General features: G+C 35.7%; 1 protein-coding gene across 6 annotated transcripts in view; it reads right to left on the minus strand.

Moving 5' to 3' along the window:
• Positions 1-1769: 1769 nt before the first annotated feature.
• ATM (ATM serine/threonine kinase) overlaps positions 1770-18414 on the minus strand; it is a 68209-nt gene continuing 51564 nt past the window's right edge. For 5 of the 6 annotated variants that reach the window (XM_038175677.2, XM_038175679.2, XM_021276610.4 and 2 more), the window contains 16 exons: positions 17246-17365; positions 16059-16273; positions 15314-15521; positions 14268-14381; positions 13715-13873; positions 12363-12501; positions 11934-12016; positions 10476-10616; positions 9440-9556; positions 8542-8691; positions 7236-7401; positions 5892-5978; positions 5700-5814; positions 4069-4132; positions 3268-3404; positions 1770-3147 (listed from right to left, as the gene is read on the minus strand). In XM_038175677.2, the coding sequence (XP_038031605.2) occupies positions 2964-3147; positions 3268-3404; positions 4069-4132; positions 5700-5814; positions 5892-5978; positions 7236-7401; positions 8542-8691; positions 9440-9556; positions 10476-10616; positions 11934-12016; positions 12363-12501; positions 13715-13873; positions 14268-14381; positions 15314-15521; positions 16059-16273; positions 17246-17365 (2199 nt within the window). In that variant the 3' untranslated portion in view covers positions 1770-2963. The remainder of the gene's footprint in view (positions 3148-3267; positions 3405-4068; positions 4133-5699; positions 5815-5891; positions 5979-7235; positions 7402-8541; positions 8692-9439; positions 9557-10475; positions 10617-11933; positions 12017-12362; positions 12502-13714; positions 13874-14267; positions 14382-15313; positions 15522-16058; positions 16274-17245; positions 17366-18414) is intronic. The other variant, XM_038175687.2, reaches the window with a different exon arrangement.

Raw genomic sequence — 18414 nt, forward strand, 5'->3', positions numbered from 1 at the left:
ATGAAAGCAGCAGTAAAAATTTATTGCAACATCATTCACCTGTCATGCAACTAAGCAGATTTTGGAACCACCTGTTTACAAAATGTATCTCTATCAACTCTTTATCGCTGAAGCATTACCACACAGTGCAGGTATGGAGTAACACTACTTGAAAAAGTAGGGGTAATGTGTAAAAGTGAATTATTCCCTGAAAATTACAAAGCCTAACATTTTAGTACACTCAAAAAATAGCAGCAGTGAATACATACTATGAACTCAGAATTTCATAGTAACACAGAGTAGTGACCTAATTAATTCACAGTTACTGGGAAAATTATTTTCATTTGTTTTCATCTGTAAGAACAATGGATGTTCTCAGATCTTCACTTACAAATCGTTGTTTTATCTAAACAGGATGCATCTCACCAAGTGACCATTTTGCTGACAGAGAGGTTCAGTCAGGGTATATTGCTCAGATTGATTTACCTGCTAACACAGTGGTACACTTACAGTTCACACCCTTGAGGACATTTGTCCAACAGAAGTTACACCACAAACAGCTAATTTTAAACAAAGATGTTGCTTTCTACAAAACAACAAAAACTATTAAAAACTCTTCATGTCAGATCATGGGCTCATTTTCCTTAGAAATGATCTTTTCTAAATGGGTTTCAATTTACTAAAACAAATTCCAAGGCAAACAAACAAACCAACCATCAACAGGCAACTTAACTTGTCTTGCTAAACTTGTAGTTTGCTAATGTAGTAAATGTATATCAGACTCTCAAACACTCACCCACCTTATCTTCAGAAGTAGCGTTTCTGACACAGCCATTGTTGAGAATTAAACAGCATTTCCTCCCAGGCTTACCGTTTCCTATTTTTAAACAAGCAAAGCATGTACCTATAGGTGATGCATTTTTGACAACTATTCACTTTCTAATTTTGATGTTTAAAAAATAAGGAATCCTTGGAACAGAAATAGTTAGAAAGCACAGCCTTTGATGGCTACTGTTTGACTCCATGAGGCTTTCTTTGCGCAGATAACTTGGCAATTCGCTCAAGAACATCAGATTAGTTGAACACAGATCTCATAATTAAGTGTTGTAACTCCTTCATTTTGACAGTGATTTGGAGACTCCAGAATTTGTTAATCATTCAAACTGCTTACACGTTTGTCAGCTAAGTGGTGACTGCTACAGGAGCTTACAAAGAATGTAAGCAGGCTTCAATTATATTTACCATATTTACCCTGCATTTTTATTTGCATTTCTTTCACCTTGAACAATTGCAAGTATAAAGGCATTCAAAATCTAGACACTAAGTACCAAGTTAAGAGCACTGCAGAGGAATAATTAATTTAATTATTTCCTCTGACGTTACACTTTCCTTAGACACCTGTATTAATATTAATGGTTTCAATGCTTATTTTAAATAACAAAGCTAAATTGCAGCTCAGCAAGATGAAAGTATTCAAGTGGAGCATCTGTAACTTATGAGGGAAGGACAGCATCTGACAAATGCTTTTGTGCAACATTCATTGGTATGAATAGCTAGAGCTTTAATACGGAAAACAAACAAAAAAGCCCATAGAATTTCCACTATAAAACATATGAGGAAAAAATCAGTAACAGTATTGTATTTTTTTTAATCCATGCTTAAAAGTATAAACTCTTCAAGTGTTTTTTGTTCAGTCCTTTCCAGCTTGTCACATAAGTTTAATTTTCAGAGAACACATCACTGTATTCCTGCATGGGAGTTATATGTCACAGAAAAAACAGGACACACACTTGGTTCTGAACATAAACAGAAATTTATGCCAACTTGATAGAAACAAAATACAAAAGATACATCTTGTTATGTTGACAATAACATAGAAAACAAAGAAGCAGCATCAAAATTGTGAGAATAAAATAAAAACCAGTGAAATGTTAATGAGACCAGAACTTCCTCACTTACACCGCTGCAAAAATGCATAAAGTGTAAACTAGGATAATGTGAGAGTACCCCAATTTTTATTCATATTTTTACAAAGATGATTCAGAAAGATTTATTAAATATACCAATGACACTTATTTGAGGGGATTCTTCTATGATCAATATTCACAGACTATTCTTTCCATTATTTTTATTTCAAAAGGAGCAATGCCTTCTGTAAAAATGTATACATTCAGAATCTTTTTGTGTGTGTGTGCCCAAAATAAAACTTTCATGTTTCTGAAAGGTATTCCAGATACAGAATGACTGTTTACTTCAGAGGGGTTAACTCGTATATTAGGCTTCACTGTACAGTCAGTCACAGAAGTTAGAGTTACAAAAACTATGATCTTTTTTTTGTTTCATAGTATTAAAGAAATACTATGAAATTAGGTACAAGCATAATTTCAACATGAAAAAACAGCAGTATTACATTTGACTCAATGACCTTACCTCTATAAAAAATTGTCCATTTAACAAAGATAAAAAAAATAAACAACTTTCAAGTCTTTAAACATGAAGTTCTCTTGTTTTCTTTTACACTTTTGGCAAGTGTCATTAAAGCATTATCTTTAAAGGATGCCCCCTCCCTTCTGAAATGCACTTTGGCTGTTTCATGACTCCTGGTTTTCAGACCAGCCATGTCACCATACTGGATTATCATAATCCAGACTATTTAACAGAAAGACAAAGGAAATGAATCTCAGGCTTAAAGAACACTGCATCCAGTGTGCCTGAGCAAAGTCCTTGCAAGTCACAAGGAACGTCACAGCACTGGCTGTTTTATACTGTATGGTGAACATACGTGGAGGGAAAAAAATACCGCTTTCTTGGTAACAGGTTCTCTAGAAAAAAAAACAAACAAACTCCCAAAGCATCCACCTAATACTAATAGGTATAAACCTTTAGAGTTGACCTGATCCAATGTTTCATTGGGAAATACAAACTTGAAATGTTTAGACACTTGCTGCTTAAAAACAGATACTAGAATCCTAGAACCTCCCAAGTCACACCCAGGGTTTCCATCCAGGAAAGAGTTGGCTCAGGTTTTTAGGGTCCATGGCCTGCTGGATGAGGAGGTTCACCTGTCCTCCCACGCTAAGCACCGTTCCCTCCTCAACGCCTTTCAGCTTCTCCTGAAGTCTCATCAGGACGCGTTCAGCCACTTTGTTAAAACTCTGGTCATCACTGCTGGAGGAATAAAGACAGAAAAACAGTGGCACTAGGTATGGTCCTGACCAGAATGAGCAATTTTGGTAATAAAAAGGTAAAGCACAGCAACAGACAATAAAAAATACATAAATTTTTCACCTGGCTTTTCTTTTACATTCTTGTGGATCAGCACCGAGTGTGGAGCTCATGTCAGCGTCATCCTCTGGTCTCTGCTGCAAATACAAAGCTTTCAAGGGGTTCATGGTCCAGTCAAAGAGGGGATCGTACAGCAGCACCTACGCAGTAAACAAACATCTATTTAATTTAACTGTTAATTACAGCTAGCTCAGTACCCTAACAGGAAGAGAAATGGTCAGTTGGTGATGTTCACGCTAACCAGATTAAACTTTTTTTTTTTTTTGAAAATTCAAATAGAATTGGGCTAAAATGGTTAGTAGACAGTGTAATGATGAAAGAACATCTGATCATTTGCAGGTGTGTGTGTTCTGCATACTTGACTCAGTTTTGACATTCACAGCAATGAACAGATCATTTTTAATAAACTTCCAGACACTAAACATTGTTTATTTTTAAAGCATAGCAAATGCTGAAGTTTAATTCACTTCTTTGTGACTTAAACAAAGAGGATTTAATTCACCTGGCACTACTCATGCTAGGAATGATGCTTTGCAGTTAGAAGATAGCCAGAAATATTTTAGTTACTGAACAGGGAGAAGTGTGTATGCCTGAAACAAATAGTTCCCATAGAAAGTACAGACTGGTCTTTATCTTATTGAAGATTACATGAATTGACAAATCGGACCAATGTTACTAAATGAAAATTAAAAAAAATAAAATAAAAGAGAAGCCATAAATATAAATTTAAATAGCATAGTAATGTGTACAAAGACCAGAAATTTTATGGCAGCTTGCTATCGGAAAGAATGATAAAATAGTTACCTCTACAATGGTCAGCAAAGCTTCTTGAGAATTTCTCATAACAGCCATTGTTTTCTCACAGCATCTAGAAAATATTTTACCATATTTTTAGATTATTTGGAATAAATTAAATTGTATTTTCATTATTTTGGAAATGGGTATTTGTACCCTTATTAAAGGCTAATTTCTAACATATGAGTAACCTGTCTGTTTCCATTTTAGAGAAAATGGAGAAATTGAGAACTCTAAGACCATAAGGAGAATATATACAGAACTGATTAACTCCCTGTGGGAAAGAGATCACCCGTTTCACTGTCTGAACTGTTTCTATTAAGAATTAAGCACCGAGCCACCACCGATTTCTGTGGTATGCCACAATGGCAGTACTGCTTGGCTGGGTGAAAATGTGCGTACCAGAGGTTCTCTGCAAGACATCAGAGAATCTTGGCAGGCTACTTTCATATGAAACGAGCAGATCCAGTGGCCAGAGACATTAAGCTATTTCTGAAATCTCTCCAACAGCTTTAGATGTAGATGTTGCTATTTACACTCACTCCCCACTGAACTAGGTGTCTGAAAGTCATAAGAAACTTTCCTTATGAGACAGGTACTCTTCAGGGAAAGAGTCGGCCTCCTTACCTACTTCAGGATCAGAACATACACTACAAGTTAACTGACTGTTCACACCCAATCTTGAGATGCCTTGTTTGTACACTTACACCTGTTCTGTTACTTACAGATCAGTATGGCTAAGGCAGAAACAAAATCTGCACCAGAAACTGTATTTCCTTCTGCCAGAGCCAAACAATTCAAGTTTTTCTGTATCATGGGACAAAAGTTTCAGAAATAACAAGAAACGGTGAATTTGAGAGCATCGTGGTTAGAATAGAAGTGGCAGTGATTGTTCCTTCACAGTACAAATGTACAGTAGGACTTATTAAATGCTACCTTACAAAGACAATGCTTACATTACATGTTTTTTAGAGACATGAAATTTAGGACTTGTGAGCATTAATATCATGAAAGCCCCCAATGAGAGAAATGACCTGCTTTTTAGGGCCATCTTGGGTCATTAGCATGAAATAAGATGGGAGTTAACAGAAACTCATCCCTTTGGGGAGTTTTCTGTCTTGCAGCTCAAATCTATTGTGAGATTTATATTTTGCACTTGCAAAGCAATACCAAAAACATGAATCGAAAGAGGAAAAAGACAACAAATTACTTAAAAAATAAAATAAAACTGAACAGAAATAAGAGAACAAAACAATTTAAAGAAACTTCATGGCTTGGATATATAGTATAGTTTTAAAGGAAGTACATAGCTCTGAAGAAAACAAACCCTAGCAGTGTAAATTGAGGGATGAAATTTAGCTGTGGAGCCTTTAGAAGCACTGAGCCAACCCTGAGATTCACAAGAGGGTGATGTTAACCCACTATTTAGTGAAGAATATGAGACATTGGGTAACAATAATGGAATATTTATCTGGTTACATGAATTACAGTGCATGATTTAGAGGACAGCATTTAGTTTTGGATATTATCAACAGAAATTAAGTCTCCCCTCAAGCACTGAGACTACTCAACATTAAACAACCGTAATGCCGTAAGTACACTGCTGCCTCCTTACCCCTGTGCCGTATGGGATCACTTACCTTCTGAAGACTCCTTCCACTCCAGTAATACCCATTCCATCCACAATATCCCTGGTTAATCTAAATGGAACAGTCTCTGGTGTGGGAAGGATTTTACCTTGCTCAAAAGCAACTCCTAAATGAAAAAATAATACATGTTTTAAAAAAATAAATTCAAGTAAAAACGAAAGCTGTCTTTTCTGTCCCACTTACCCAAATCTATATGCACTAGTTCTGCAGTTTGTTCATCTATCAGGATGTTATGAACATGTCTGTCTCCAAGTCCAAGTATGTAGCCAACTAAAAGAAAAATGTAAGTTCTGAAACCATTATCTACATGCCGTAAGAAACAGGGATCATTTAACAAACAGAAGATTATTTAAATCAGTTTAACACAAGTAAACAAATTTAAAGTGAGACTATTTCTTCCCCCATGTAAATGTGTTACTCCAGTGAAGAGAAAATGTCATTCCACAAATTAAAAAAAAGGTTGACTGAATGCAATTGCAAAATGGCAGTTCTGATCCAGATGCGTAAGGTTATTATCTATTTCACAGACTTCTTGCCCACTTCTCTCTGTAGATAGGTTAAACAAACAATTTCACAATTTTGAATTAAAAAAAAAAAAAAAAGATAAAAAGTACACAGTAAAGTGAGGGGTTTCTTATTATTACTATTTCTAAGAAAACCTTTTAAGCCACAGTATCATATAATCATAATTCAGTCAGGGCAGCTCTACCACTAAATTGTTCCTAAGTGATTCCTGTCTAATTTGGTTTTAAAAATCTCCAAATTATAAGATCTTTCCTGTAAGCCTACTTCAGTGCTTTACTGTCCTCACATTCAGAAAGCCTTCAAATGAAACCTTGATGCTTTTTTTTCCCTATCTAATGGACATGGATTAATATTTCCTATAAAATTCTTTCATCTGAATTCTGCTAGACTGTAGATTTACTTAATTTTTCAGCAAAAAGGGAGTGTATAAACAATATGCTAACATATAAGATACAGTCTACTGTAATGGGTACAATATACTATCAAATATCTTCCAGAGACACAATATGAATCTGAGCCATCCAGAAGTCGTCCAGAATCTGTGTGCATACCCTTATTTATTGAAATAGAAAAATCAAAGAAAAATGCCAAAGCTTAGATAACCATTTTGGCCATACCTAAAGATGCCAGCAAACGGAAAGTAGAAGATTAAGCCTTTCAAATCAGTTACTACATTTGAGACTACAGAAGCAATGAAAAAAAATCTTAAAGCACAGTAACAGAATTAGTCAGGTAAAAACTACCAGAACCTAAATATATGAACCACATATACAGAAAATAAAGAAACATAATTTCATTCTGTGTTTCTACTGCAGAAAAAGGGGTTGGGGGGCCAGAAATTTTAATTACAAAAATAGTGCTGGTGTTCTTGATGAAAGTTTTTGTTCACCCCCGACCTTCTCCTGACGTGTGACAAAAGCTGAAAAACGATTACATCTGAAATGGCATAAATTCTTTTTTTTACATAATTTAAAAAGCCATGTTCGTAGTTCAATACAATACCTATAGAAGAAGTAGCCACACTGCGAGTGTATGCCAACCGTTTTTCAAACCACACAGCTGGATCCAGGAATTTTTCCATGCAGAAATAACGAAACACAGGTTGAAAATTCTCACAGACCTTCATGAAGATGTTGTATTTCTCTTCAGAATGTTTCTTCTGTGCATCCTTTAAATACATAAGAAATGTTTCCCCTGTGACTGACTGTTTTGGAAAGAAATATAGCTCTTCCCTTCTTACCCCTTTTCCCCCCCCTCCTACCCCTTTTCCCCTTCCCCAAATGCTGTTCTCACTTGTTTCTCTCAGCTATGAACTGCATTTTTTACAGCAATCATTAATGCACCTATTTGTCTGTTTTACTAAAAGATTATATTTTCATACACAACTCATGGGCTACATGTGAAAAACACATCCCATTCCTTTGGTTCAGTGGCTGCACATATTTTATATAAAGGTAAATGCATCTTGTTGGGACATACTTCCCCCACACTCTCTTCTGTTGCTTTTCTGATGGCTTCACACAATTGTGAGAAACTCATTCTCACTCATTCATTCAAATGCAAGAGCTGTACAAAGTCACACTTAAGCACACTTTTATCCTGTTAATTCTATATAGATTTAAAAGAAATTAATTTCTTGCATCTCATGTCTATGTAAAGCAACAGGTAAAACTGTTTGCAGTGACTGCTGAGTCTATTTACTGTCCTTTACATATGGTAGTGGTCATTATTTAGTCTTCCTTTTAGTCTTTAGTGTTTTTTTTTTTTGTTTTGTTTTGTTTTGTTTGTTTGTTTTTTTCTTTCTGTGCATGGCTGTCAGCACACAGGAGCCAGACCTCTTCACACTGTCTTACGACAGTTAAGACCATGCGTTCATCTCAGCTGCATTCTAAACCCATTTTTTTTCCCAAGGATTAATATTTAGCATTTTGGCTTACTCAGGAAAATAAAATTATTTTTCAATGCAATGAGAAACATGAATAAATTACATGCATAAATTAATTTTATAAGATAACTTTATACTGAATCTGTTGGGTCTCTGTAACAATCGTTCTGGTATTCTGATGTACTTATATTCTAGAAAACATTTCACAGATTTCCTGGAGATTTAACTGTATTCAAATCTTTCCTACAACAAACATACATTCCGCTATTTTTATGTTGTAAAGACTTCCCAGACTGCATTCAGATTAGTCTGAAGACATATTAATACAATTGTTATATACTAAAAGTATAACCTTATATACTTAAACCTTTTCTGTGTAGCAGAATATGAGCTAGGTATTTTTCTTTAATTATTTTGACTCACCATCATTATCTTTTGGCACTGGTAACTTGAGTAATCTTTAGGCCTGTATCTCTTGTGAGCTCCCTCCTCGATATTCACAAGAAACTCCCCAAGGGGAGTTGTTCCTGAGCACCACTCCAGAACACCACTTTTCTGAGAAAGGGGAACTACCTATGAAAACAAAACCAGTGCTGCATGGGAGAGGGAAACACACACAGAGCTACAAATACATACTGCAGATCCTCGATGGATATTTGCATTTGTTTAAAAAGACACAAAATCAAACCATATAGCTGGCCAAAATATATGATTTTAATGTATGGGTATGCATATATAACATAAACTCAAGGTTTTTCTAGTATATCCTTGCAATTTTTATTTTTTTTTAGCCCAGAGGACCTTCCACTACATACTTCAATACATCTTAGTCTATTCAGTTTGCTTGTTTGTATCAGTATTCTAGAAGACAGAACTCTCCTTGAGAATGAACAATCTCCAGGCCTCAGGGAAATAGCTACTGCCTGTTTCCTTAAATTTTTTTTCTTATGGAAGTCTCTTTATCTCATAATATAACCCCTCATTTTATTCCTCCCTGCTCTCATTCATTTTTATACATGTACAGACATGCATCTTCATTGAAAACTATTTTAAGAATGTGAATCAAACTGTGTCTTAGACTATGCTAGCAGTTCACATATTTTCCTTTAGAGATTCCAGAACACACGAATCTCACTTATCAAGGACAAGAACTAATACTTTTAGAGCACTTACTCAGGTCACCATCACAGCAACACTTAACAACACACAAATAAATATACTTTGAAATTGTCTTTGGATTAAGAAGAGGAGAATAGGAAAATATGCTTTATCAGTATCATTAGTATTAATTCCTCCACTTGCAGCATCTGTTCAGGGTTACCTTGTATCTTCGGATAGCTAATTTTCTCTTTCGTGTTTCAGTGTTTTGCTGGAGCAATGTATTACACATCTGGAAAACCTGTTGCATAACAGCATCTTGTCTCAGATCGTCACGTCCCTGTAGCATAAATAGAAAAAGCAGTTAAAGAGCACTTTTTTCAGCATACAACTTCTTGTTTTGCAAATTTAAAATATACAGAAAAAAATAAATCCACAAAACACAACTTACTTTTCCACAATAATCAACTGTAATAAAATGTAATTAACAATTGGTTTTCATCTATATTTGGTTTTCTAATAGTACTCAGTTGTTTAAGCAGTATTATCGTTAACTTATCACTTTTTTCTTCTCCTTTTTCACAAATGTTATTCAATTAAGGTTTCAATGAATCTACATTCCTTAAGGTACCTTTTTTTTTAAAAGGTGTTTCATTTACTGTATTTAGCAATCCAGCACACAGCTGAAGCAGCATCAGTTGGTACTGCAATTCTGATTAAGGATTGTACATCAGGCTTCCCTTCAAGACTTTCAAAAGTACTGCATACTTAACAGCAAATCAGAATTTTTAGAGCAGCTGATGAATGTTTACAAGGCCATAAGGGACAGACAGAATGTAATGAACTGAGTTTAATGATTTTTTTTTGTTTAGAGACTTGTGTGTCTACGTGCATGTATTCAATTGTCTCTGAATCATAATTATTTTTCTATAGGGAAAAAAGAAAAAGGGAGGTATTTTACAGAAAATGCTGATGGCTTTTATTTGCTGCAGGTCACTTGTCACATGACCACACAAGTCAGCAGGTCTGGTAATTGTCAGGTAAGCTATTGTATATTGTTGAAAATATTTACAATAACATTAATTATTATGAGATACTTTGTGATTTCCTTTATTAAAGCCCTGAACAGAGAAAACTGACACCGAACTGTGAAAATTTTGCATATAGTACACGAGTGATACCAGAGAAAACTGACATGAGAACTTAAAAATTCCAACATGCCAAATCTCTGAGATGCCCCTACAACAGACAGAACGTACCTTAACCAGCTGCCTCCTTTCTTTACCATCTGATCCTATGCAGTCTATTATTTTAGGCAGATTCAGGCCTCCTGCTAAGTGAAATTCTGGCTTAAAAGACTTTATTGTCACCAAATTTTCATATTTTCCAGTGGGATCCACCTGAAATTATATTAGTTTAAAATTAGTAGAAATATGATCTCCATTTGCCTCAGAGAAAGCATTAATGATTTGTTTGGAAACTATATTCTAAGTATTAATATAAATGTTCTGTCATCTACAAGGATAACAACCATAAAATCTACAAGAATATGCTGAGCAAAGGAATGAGTTTGATTCCTGCTTGTCTGCCTCCTTGGTGGAGGGGACCTGCTGCTTCCAAACAACCCGAGACTCAATTCCAGCCTGTGCCAACTAGCGTTCTCCCAAAAAATATTCGTGTATGGTCAGAGGACATCAGATTTACACTAGCCTGCAAACGGACCCAATCTACTATTCTAAAACTGCCCAAATCTGTATGATCTGTCTCTTAAACCATCCTGGATATCCCCATGCCACAAAGCAACCCTACTAAATTAGCTGTAAGGAAATTGCATTTGAGTTGTTTACACTACAGACCTCCTACTGTTTTAGATAAATTGTACAGGGGAAGAAGCAAAGACAATAATAATTGTATCTTAACAAGGAGCAACACCCAAGACCAATAGGAGCCGTACAAACAAGTGCTATTTAGCATGGGTGGCAATTTCTGATCTCTGAAGTCAAACAGCATAAAATATTCCATTGGGCTGTTCTATTCAGCTGTACAGAGATAGCCAGGGGCACTTCAATGTATGGAAGCTCAGCTTCAAAAACTTAAATTTTAGGCAGCTGGCCCAAAATACAGCTCCACACTCCTCAAACAGCTACGTTTCCTAGGTAGAGGAAGCATGCCCACATACTCAGGCATATAAAAATGGGTGCCAATGCACCCATCCAATCGAAAACTCATGCTAGTGGGAATGGATCATTTACCATTACTAAATTACTGAGCTAAAGCACACAAGCTGGCCAACTGGGAATAGCAGAAGAGGCAGATCTATTTAATCTCACAGCTTTACGTACATGAAACGCCTCCTTAAAACTCTGAGCTAGCACCTATAAAATAAGAGATTCAGATTCCCACATCCTCTCTGTTGTTTAGGTGCCTCATCACCCCTTTCGATGATGAAAGACTAGTTAGTGCTAACAGTGGCAAAATCATCTTCATAGGATAAGTTGCTATCCTATACTTTGGGGTCATGGTCTTCTAAAAATTTCTAAAGGCCTTCCAAAGGCAAGGATCTCACCCTGCATCTCCCACCTCACAGGAAAAGTAGCCCAGATAGGCTGGTCTGTGAAGAACATGGGAATCTGATGAAGAGAGAAATGCTCTGTCATTAGAGAAACCTGAATCTAAGATTTAATATTATAATGTAGAACTATTTCAACTTCAGTCACCTTGATTTCCATGGTAGGGACAACAACATCCTCCAGGTTCTTCAGTTTAATAATTGGCTGGTCAGCAGGAATACTTATGCCTTCTGTAATTAAATAGAATTCATAGCTTTACATTTAGAATTATAAACACACATTGAAGGTCACAGGAACAGTTTTTGAGATACAAAATCTTACTGCATACGTCTTCTGAACTGATGAAGATGACCAACGCACAATTGGGGTTTTCTGGAGTTTCATAGTCACGAAGTCCTTACAGTACGAGCAACTACTACAACTTTTAATCCAGACTAAATTCTACATTTACCAAAATGCACAATGTTATCACAGCATCTCTTTTACATATTTTTTTCATCCAAGAATATATATATGTATAATATATATACATATATCTTCAATATTGAAAATGAAAATCTTTTTTTCAAGACTTACTTCTTTGAGATTTCCATGGACTAGCATCTACATTTGCTAATATGATGTAAGCATCACAAAGGGATTCAATATCTCTAACCATACGAGCTCTCCTTTTTCTTATGATATTGATTATATTGCTAGCAGCCTCCATCCTGTCCTAAAAATAAAATAAAATAAAAATATCAATTGCAAACTACATCTTGTAAGATTAAGGATGCATAGTAACATGCAGTCATTTAAGTACAATTAGAATCATAGAATGGTTTGTGTTGGAAGAGACCTTCAAGATCACCATTGGATCCAGAGGGCAGCAGCAAGGAGGGAGCACAGAAAGCTCACTACCCTGGATTTCAGGATAGCAGATTCTGCCCTCTTCTGTGTTCGGTAGAGTACCATGGGGAAAAAGGCCTGGAGGGAAGAGGGGCCCACGAAAGTTGGTTAATATTCAAGGATCCCCTCCCTCCCAGCTCAGGAGTGATGCATCCCAACACAGAGGAAGCTGGGCAAAAACACCGGGAGGCCTGCATGGATGAACAAGGAGCTTCTGGGCAAACTCAAACAGAAAAAGAAGGCCTACAGAGAGTGGAAGCAAGGACAGAGCCTGGGAGGGATACAGAGACATTGTCGGAGCAGCCAGGGATTGGGTTAGAAAAGACAAAGCCCTGTTAGAATTAAATCTGGCCAGGGACATCAAGGGCAACAAGAAAGGCTTCTATAGGTGCACTGGTGACAACAAGATGACATGGGAAATCATGGGTCCTCTCCAGAAGGAAACAGGAGACCATAGTAACAACCATGCCAGGACTATAATGATGGGGCAGAAAAAGGACATAAATCCAGATACGAGATGATTCCCTGGGCAGTTTCCAACAAAAATTAAACACTGACAACATTAACATGAAACTGCAGGTCAGTACTACACTTCATCATGGCTTTTAACAAATTAGAGTCATACAAAGGAACAAAAGGTATACTGCGCCAGGCTAAATACCTAGAACAGATGTTACCACTTAAAGCAGAAAGATGCTCAGTATCTACTTTTAACAATAAACAATAAACCTAGTCAAACACTTACTGCAACGGAAGTGCCTTTTAGAGAATAATTCATCAAGGACATTCACCACAAAATTCTATGCAATAATTGGGGGTATTTGTTGCAGGAAATGTTCGTTATGTTTTGTTTAGCCTCAGTAAAACACAATTTCAACAGTAATTATCAATTCACACACAAAAGAAAGCTTTTTGTCACAAAGTACTTCTTTCTTTCCACTCTTTCTGCTGCTGAATTCTACACTAAAACAGCCCTTGAAATAAGTAAGTAAATATTTTTTATTACAAAACTGAATAGAAATGTAAGTTTTTATAGTTACCACATCAAGCTGGGAGATTTCTTTTGGTGCAGTTTTAATTAACTTATTTCTTCTTATCGAATCTGGTTTTGTCAGGAGATCATCTTTGTTAGCATTTGCCAAAGCCAATATTATAAACAAAGAATGATGCGGATGATCCAGTGAAATTCTAGACATCAGCTGTCAAGGAAAAGAAAAAGATCCCATTATTGAAAATTATACAGAAGAAATAAAATGACTTAACTAACAAAATTATTTTTTTGGGCTACTAAGGCTCTTTATAAGAAATAAAGAGTAGTAATATCAATTAGACATTACCTCCAGAATTGTAATACATTCAAGGTACATTTCTATACCTGCATAAGACTATTCTTATACAACAACAAAAACAACAAAGTAGCAATGAGAATTCCCCAATTCTCTCTCTCCCTCCACCCACAATATTGATTTTGCATCACCACCTCCGTAACTCATTGTGCTACATCTGCATAAAGAAAGATACATATTATTTAGGAGTATGCACCATTAAGCCAATCAAGGTATCTTTAGATACAAAAAAAAAAGCATAAATTACATTATTCAGAACTTCATGAAATCCTAGTCCACCCATCATCTTGGTTCCCATTCGAGCAGCCAATTGGTACATCAGAGGCAAAAACTTGTATGAAGGGATTTTCTCTGCATTTTTCTGTAGTAGAGAAAATTCAGCAAGAAAGCTGCATTACACACCAAAACAAAGACTGTAATCATAAAATACCAGGTTAGAAATTTTGATTTTGCATTTTTTTGTAACAGGGTAACTATTGCTGAGTGATCGAGTGAGTATCACATCATCTTGGTTCAGGCCTCTTTAATGTCCTTCATGAGGAAAGTACTATTTGCTATTCTACTAGAGCAGAGCTTAGATATATTAATTCAGAATGCCCACATTTCTAGATTCACTGTGGCAAGAAACACTCCTAATAAAAAAAATTACAACCTTGTTTTTAAGACAATAAACAACCGTGTAAACAACCGTGTGTTAAAAATTTGAGAAAAGGAACACTTCCTACTCTTGAAAGTTAATACAAAGTTAACACAAAATGAAGCAATTACAAATTACACAGATATCGGTTATAAATACGTATCGTTCATGCAAGAATTAACAGATAGCCCGCATCACTGCAGAAATGAATGAACCAACCTCAGAATGAGAACCTTTCCGGTCCATGGTTGCTGTGTTCTACAGATAGTCTAACAGTACATCCTTTCACCCACAAGTATATAGAATATATCTAGAATAACATACTAAAGGACATAGAAGGATATGGGCAGCATTCAAGGTATGTAAAGAACAAGGTAACAATGGTGAAAGATTATGAGGTATGTTAAATCTTACCGACTTGCTAAATTACGTTGACATTAAATTAAAATGCAGTGAGAATTAGAGCATTACTGATGAGCAACTAACTTATGAGCAATGACTGAAAAAGGAAAGTTTTGATGGAAATGGTAAGGAGCTATACAAGAAAGTGTACATCACAGCACTGTAATTCATCCTTTACAAACAGGAGGAGGAGGAGGATGTGGATAATTGCATGTAAAAGTATAATAAGGAAAAAAAAAAAGCAGCAAACATACCTTCATCATTTCATTGACTCTATCAACTCCAGAATTTTCAAGCCACAGGGAACAGAGTCGGAAGATCCACATGTCATGTTCTTCTCCACTTAGCAAACAGCTGATATAGTTCTCCACTGCTTTACACAAGAAATTTTTACGATCCTCAGTTAGGGCATGTATGGCACATTCATCCAGATCAAGCTCTCGCTGAACCTTCACTGTATATCTATGTGAACAGACATTATTTTTAAACAACACATTATTTCTCAATGAATGGATTAGGCTGTCCAAATTCTGTTGCTTTGCAATTTAACCTTTTTTTTTTTTTTTTACCTCTTTCAAACTTGTGTATTAACAAGCCCAGTAAAATAAACATCTACAAAACAAAACTGCAGGAGCTATTCTTTTGGTGCATGTCCAATGCAAATCCACCACTCTACGTAAATCTTCAGTCAGTGTCTTTTTCCTTTCTAATGATAAAATCTCAGTCTTGATGAAATCATCCATACTGTTCAGTTGTTGTAAAGCTCCTTAATTTTGGCCCACATCAACTAGCGATTCTCCTAGATGATGTCCAAGCCCAGTTAAGAAAGAAACTCTATGCAACAAGCATTATGGGCTCAGGCACTATTTTATGAAAAGAAGTAAAAATTCAGTTGTAGAGGTGTGACCCATGCTGTACCACTTGCCCAGCCAGACAGAGAATTAGAAAAGACAAAGCCTTTAATAGCTCCACAGTAACTACCTCTGTCTGAACACTCACCTATTTCTCTCAACTCTGTGCTCTCTCAGGAGGCCAACCTCCTCCTTGGCCTTCTTCAATAATGCTTGCTTGTTTTCAAACTCTGAGGATTTCATGTAATTCTCAATTCGCTGGTACTGATTATCTGAGAAACGAGCCAAAGAGAGGAAAGCCTTCATCTTTCCATTCTTCATCTCATCACTGTCTCCACTGTGGCTTGCAGCAATTTCCACAGCCTAAAAGGGAAGTTACAATAATAAAAAGCCTGATAATCAGGTGAATAGTGACTACTGCATAATACCTGACCAAACGCTATTAATAATCGCAGAATAGCAGAACGGAAGTGACCTCTTGAGGTCATCTTGTCCAAATCCATGCTCAAGCAGGGACACTTGTTTGTTCAGAATAGTTAAGGTTGCCTCTAATGAAATATATATATATTTCATATATATATGAAACAGATTTTTTTTAACAGATTTATAACAGATTTAACAGATTTATAACAGATTTTTTTTAAGTGAATTTAATTTTTGAGGTGTTTTTCAGTGCAAACAGTCAAATATCATACATGAAACAGCTTTAACAACTATACAGGAATCTCCTACCACTATCTATCTTTCAGAGTAAGTACACATGAAGCTTTGCAACTTAGTTTTACCTTACAGCATAAGATGAAGAGGAAAAAAAAAACAAAGATAGTGCCAAAAAGAGAAGGAAATTGCATGTGCAAGTCACTGATTCAAATCATCAGAGAAACCATGTAGAGAGTAACAAAAGGCAACTATGTACAATTTCATAAATTAGAAATAAAGAAATGCAGAACAGACAAATATTAATAAAAATGTTTCTACTATGGCTAAGATTATTTACCCAAAAAAAAAAAAAATACAGTACTTTGAAACATTTCTGTAAGACCTTCCAGCACCTGGAATGAGACTGTAAATGAATGCAATCCCTGTACTGTAAACACAAAGGAGTCAGTGATCTATCCTGAAGGTGAAAAGATGGGGATAGGATGGAAGGAAAAAGGAAAACAGGAATAGTAGTCATATTACAGTGTTATATAATAATATGCAAAACTTGTATTTTCTATAAGAACCTGTATTTTCAACCCACAAAAAAAAAAAAGAAGGCTACGTTGTAAAATTCACTCGACATTTTAACACTGCATTATCTCAAAGGCTGTGCGTTTCACAGACCAGACTCACCTTTTCTAAGTATTTCCTCATGATGACTGTAGGGTTTTCCAAGCACGTTTCTGCTAACCAGGTTCCACATAGCCTCAGACACTCTGTATACATCAATTTCAGATGAGGATTATTCTCCACCTTTAAGAAAGAAAATGTTTGGAAAAAGAAAATAAGAGGAAGGCAGCAAATGAAAATACCTTGAACATAGTAGGTAGGCTACTTATAAAACTTTTTACTTCTAAGCATAATTTAATCACTTAGGCCTGTTACATGTAATGCATCTACAACGTCATTTACTATCTACATAAACAGCAGGCAATAACCTTAAATTACTTTCTCTATGAGACTAAAGGAGAGTGCCTATTTTAAAATACCTGACAGTTTGAACAATTAAAAACACAATAAAAAATAACAAATGTTAATAAAAATAAAGTAAATTCAGAGCGTGTCTCCAGAAATGTTATTTCTAACATCCCCCTTTAATCTGAAGTACCATAGTGCACGCTGTAGGGAACATTCAGGTATTGTTATAACTGTGTGATCATCACATTTTTCAGACAGATTTCTCCATGGAAACTTGGTTAAAAGTGCTCTGAGAAGATGATGGAGTAGATTTTCAGTGGACTTGCCTCCAGACTGGAAGCTCAACTTGAATTCTACAGCAGGACAAATTTCCAATATACTTGGTATATACTGAAGACCACCTGATCAAGATGGCAACATTGACTGTGAAATGCTGATGAATATCATACATTGCAAAAACACAAAACCTCCTCATGTAGACAATGTAAACGTAACACTGGAAGGTGAGATTCAAACTATTTTTTTGAAGCCTTTATCAACTGATATATGAAACAATCACATAAATGAAAAGCGGATAAGCAACTCTTGATTTTGTCGTGATATGTGTAGAACTTCGCCCTAAATACTCCAATCTTCTGAAGTAGTGTGATATTCCTTAATAATGTATAGAGATTCAACATGAATGCCTAATACCTTCCAAAAACACTCTAAGAAAAAATATTCTAAGAAAGCTATCATGGCTAAACAGAAAGGTAAGGAAGATGAAGACACTTCTACCACATCAGTGCGCAAAACAACGAAGTTTTATCAAACAGAAAAAACACACAAAACAGACTGTCAAAAAAAAAAAAAAAAAAAACACAACAATATGAAGACAACTAAAC

Source organism: Anas platyrhynchos, chromosome 1, assembly GCF_047663525.1.
Source record: "Anas platyrhynchos isolate ZD024472 breed Pekin duck chromosome 1, IASCAAS_PekinDuck_T2T, whole genome shotgun sequence".
NCBI classification, from domain to species: domain Eukaryota; kingdom Metazoa; phylum Chordata; class Aves; order Anseriformes; family Anatidae; genus Anas; species Anas platyrhynchos.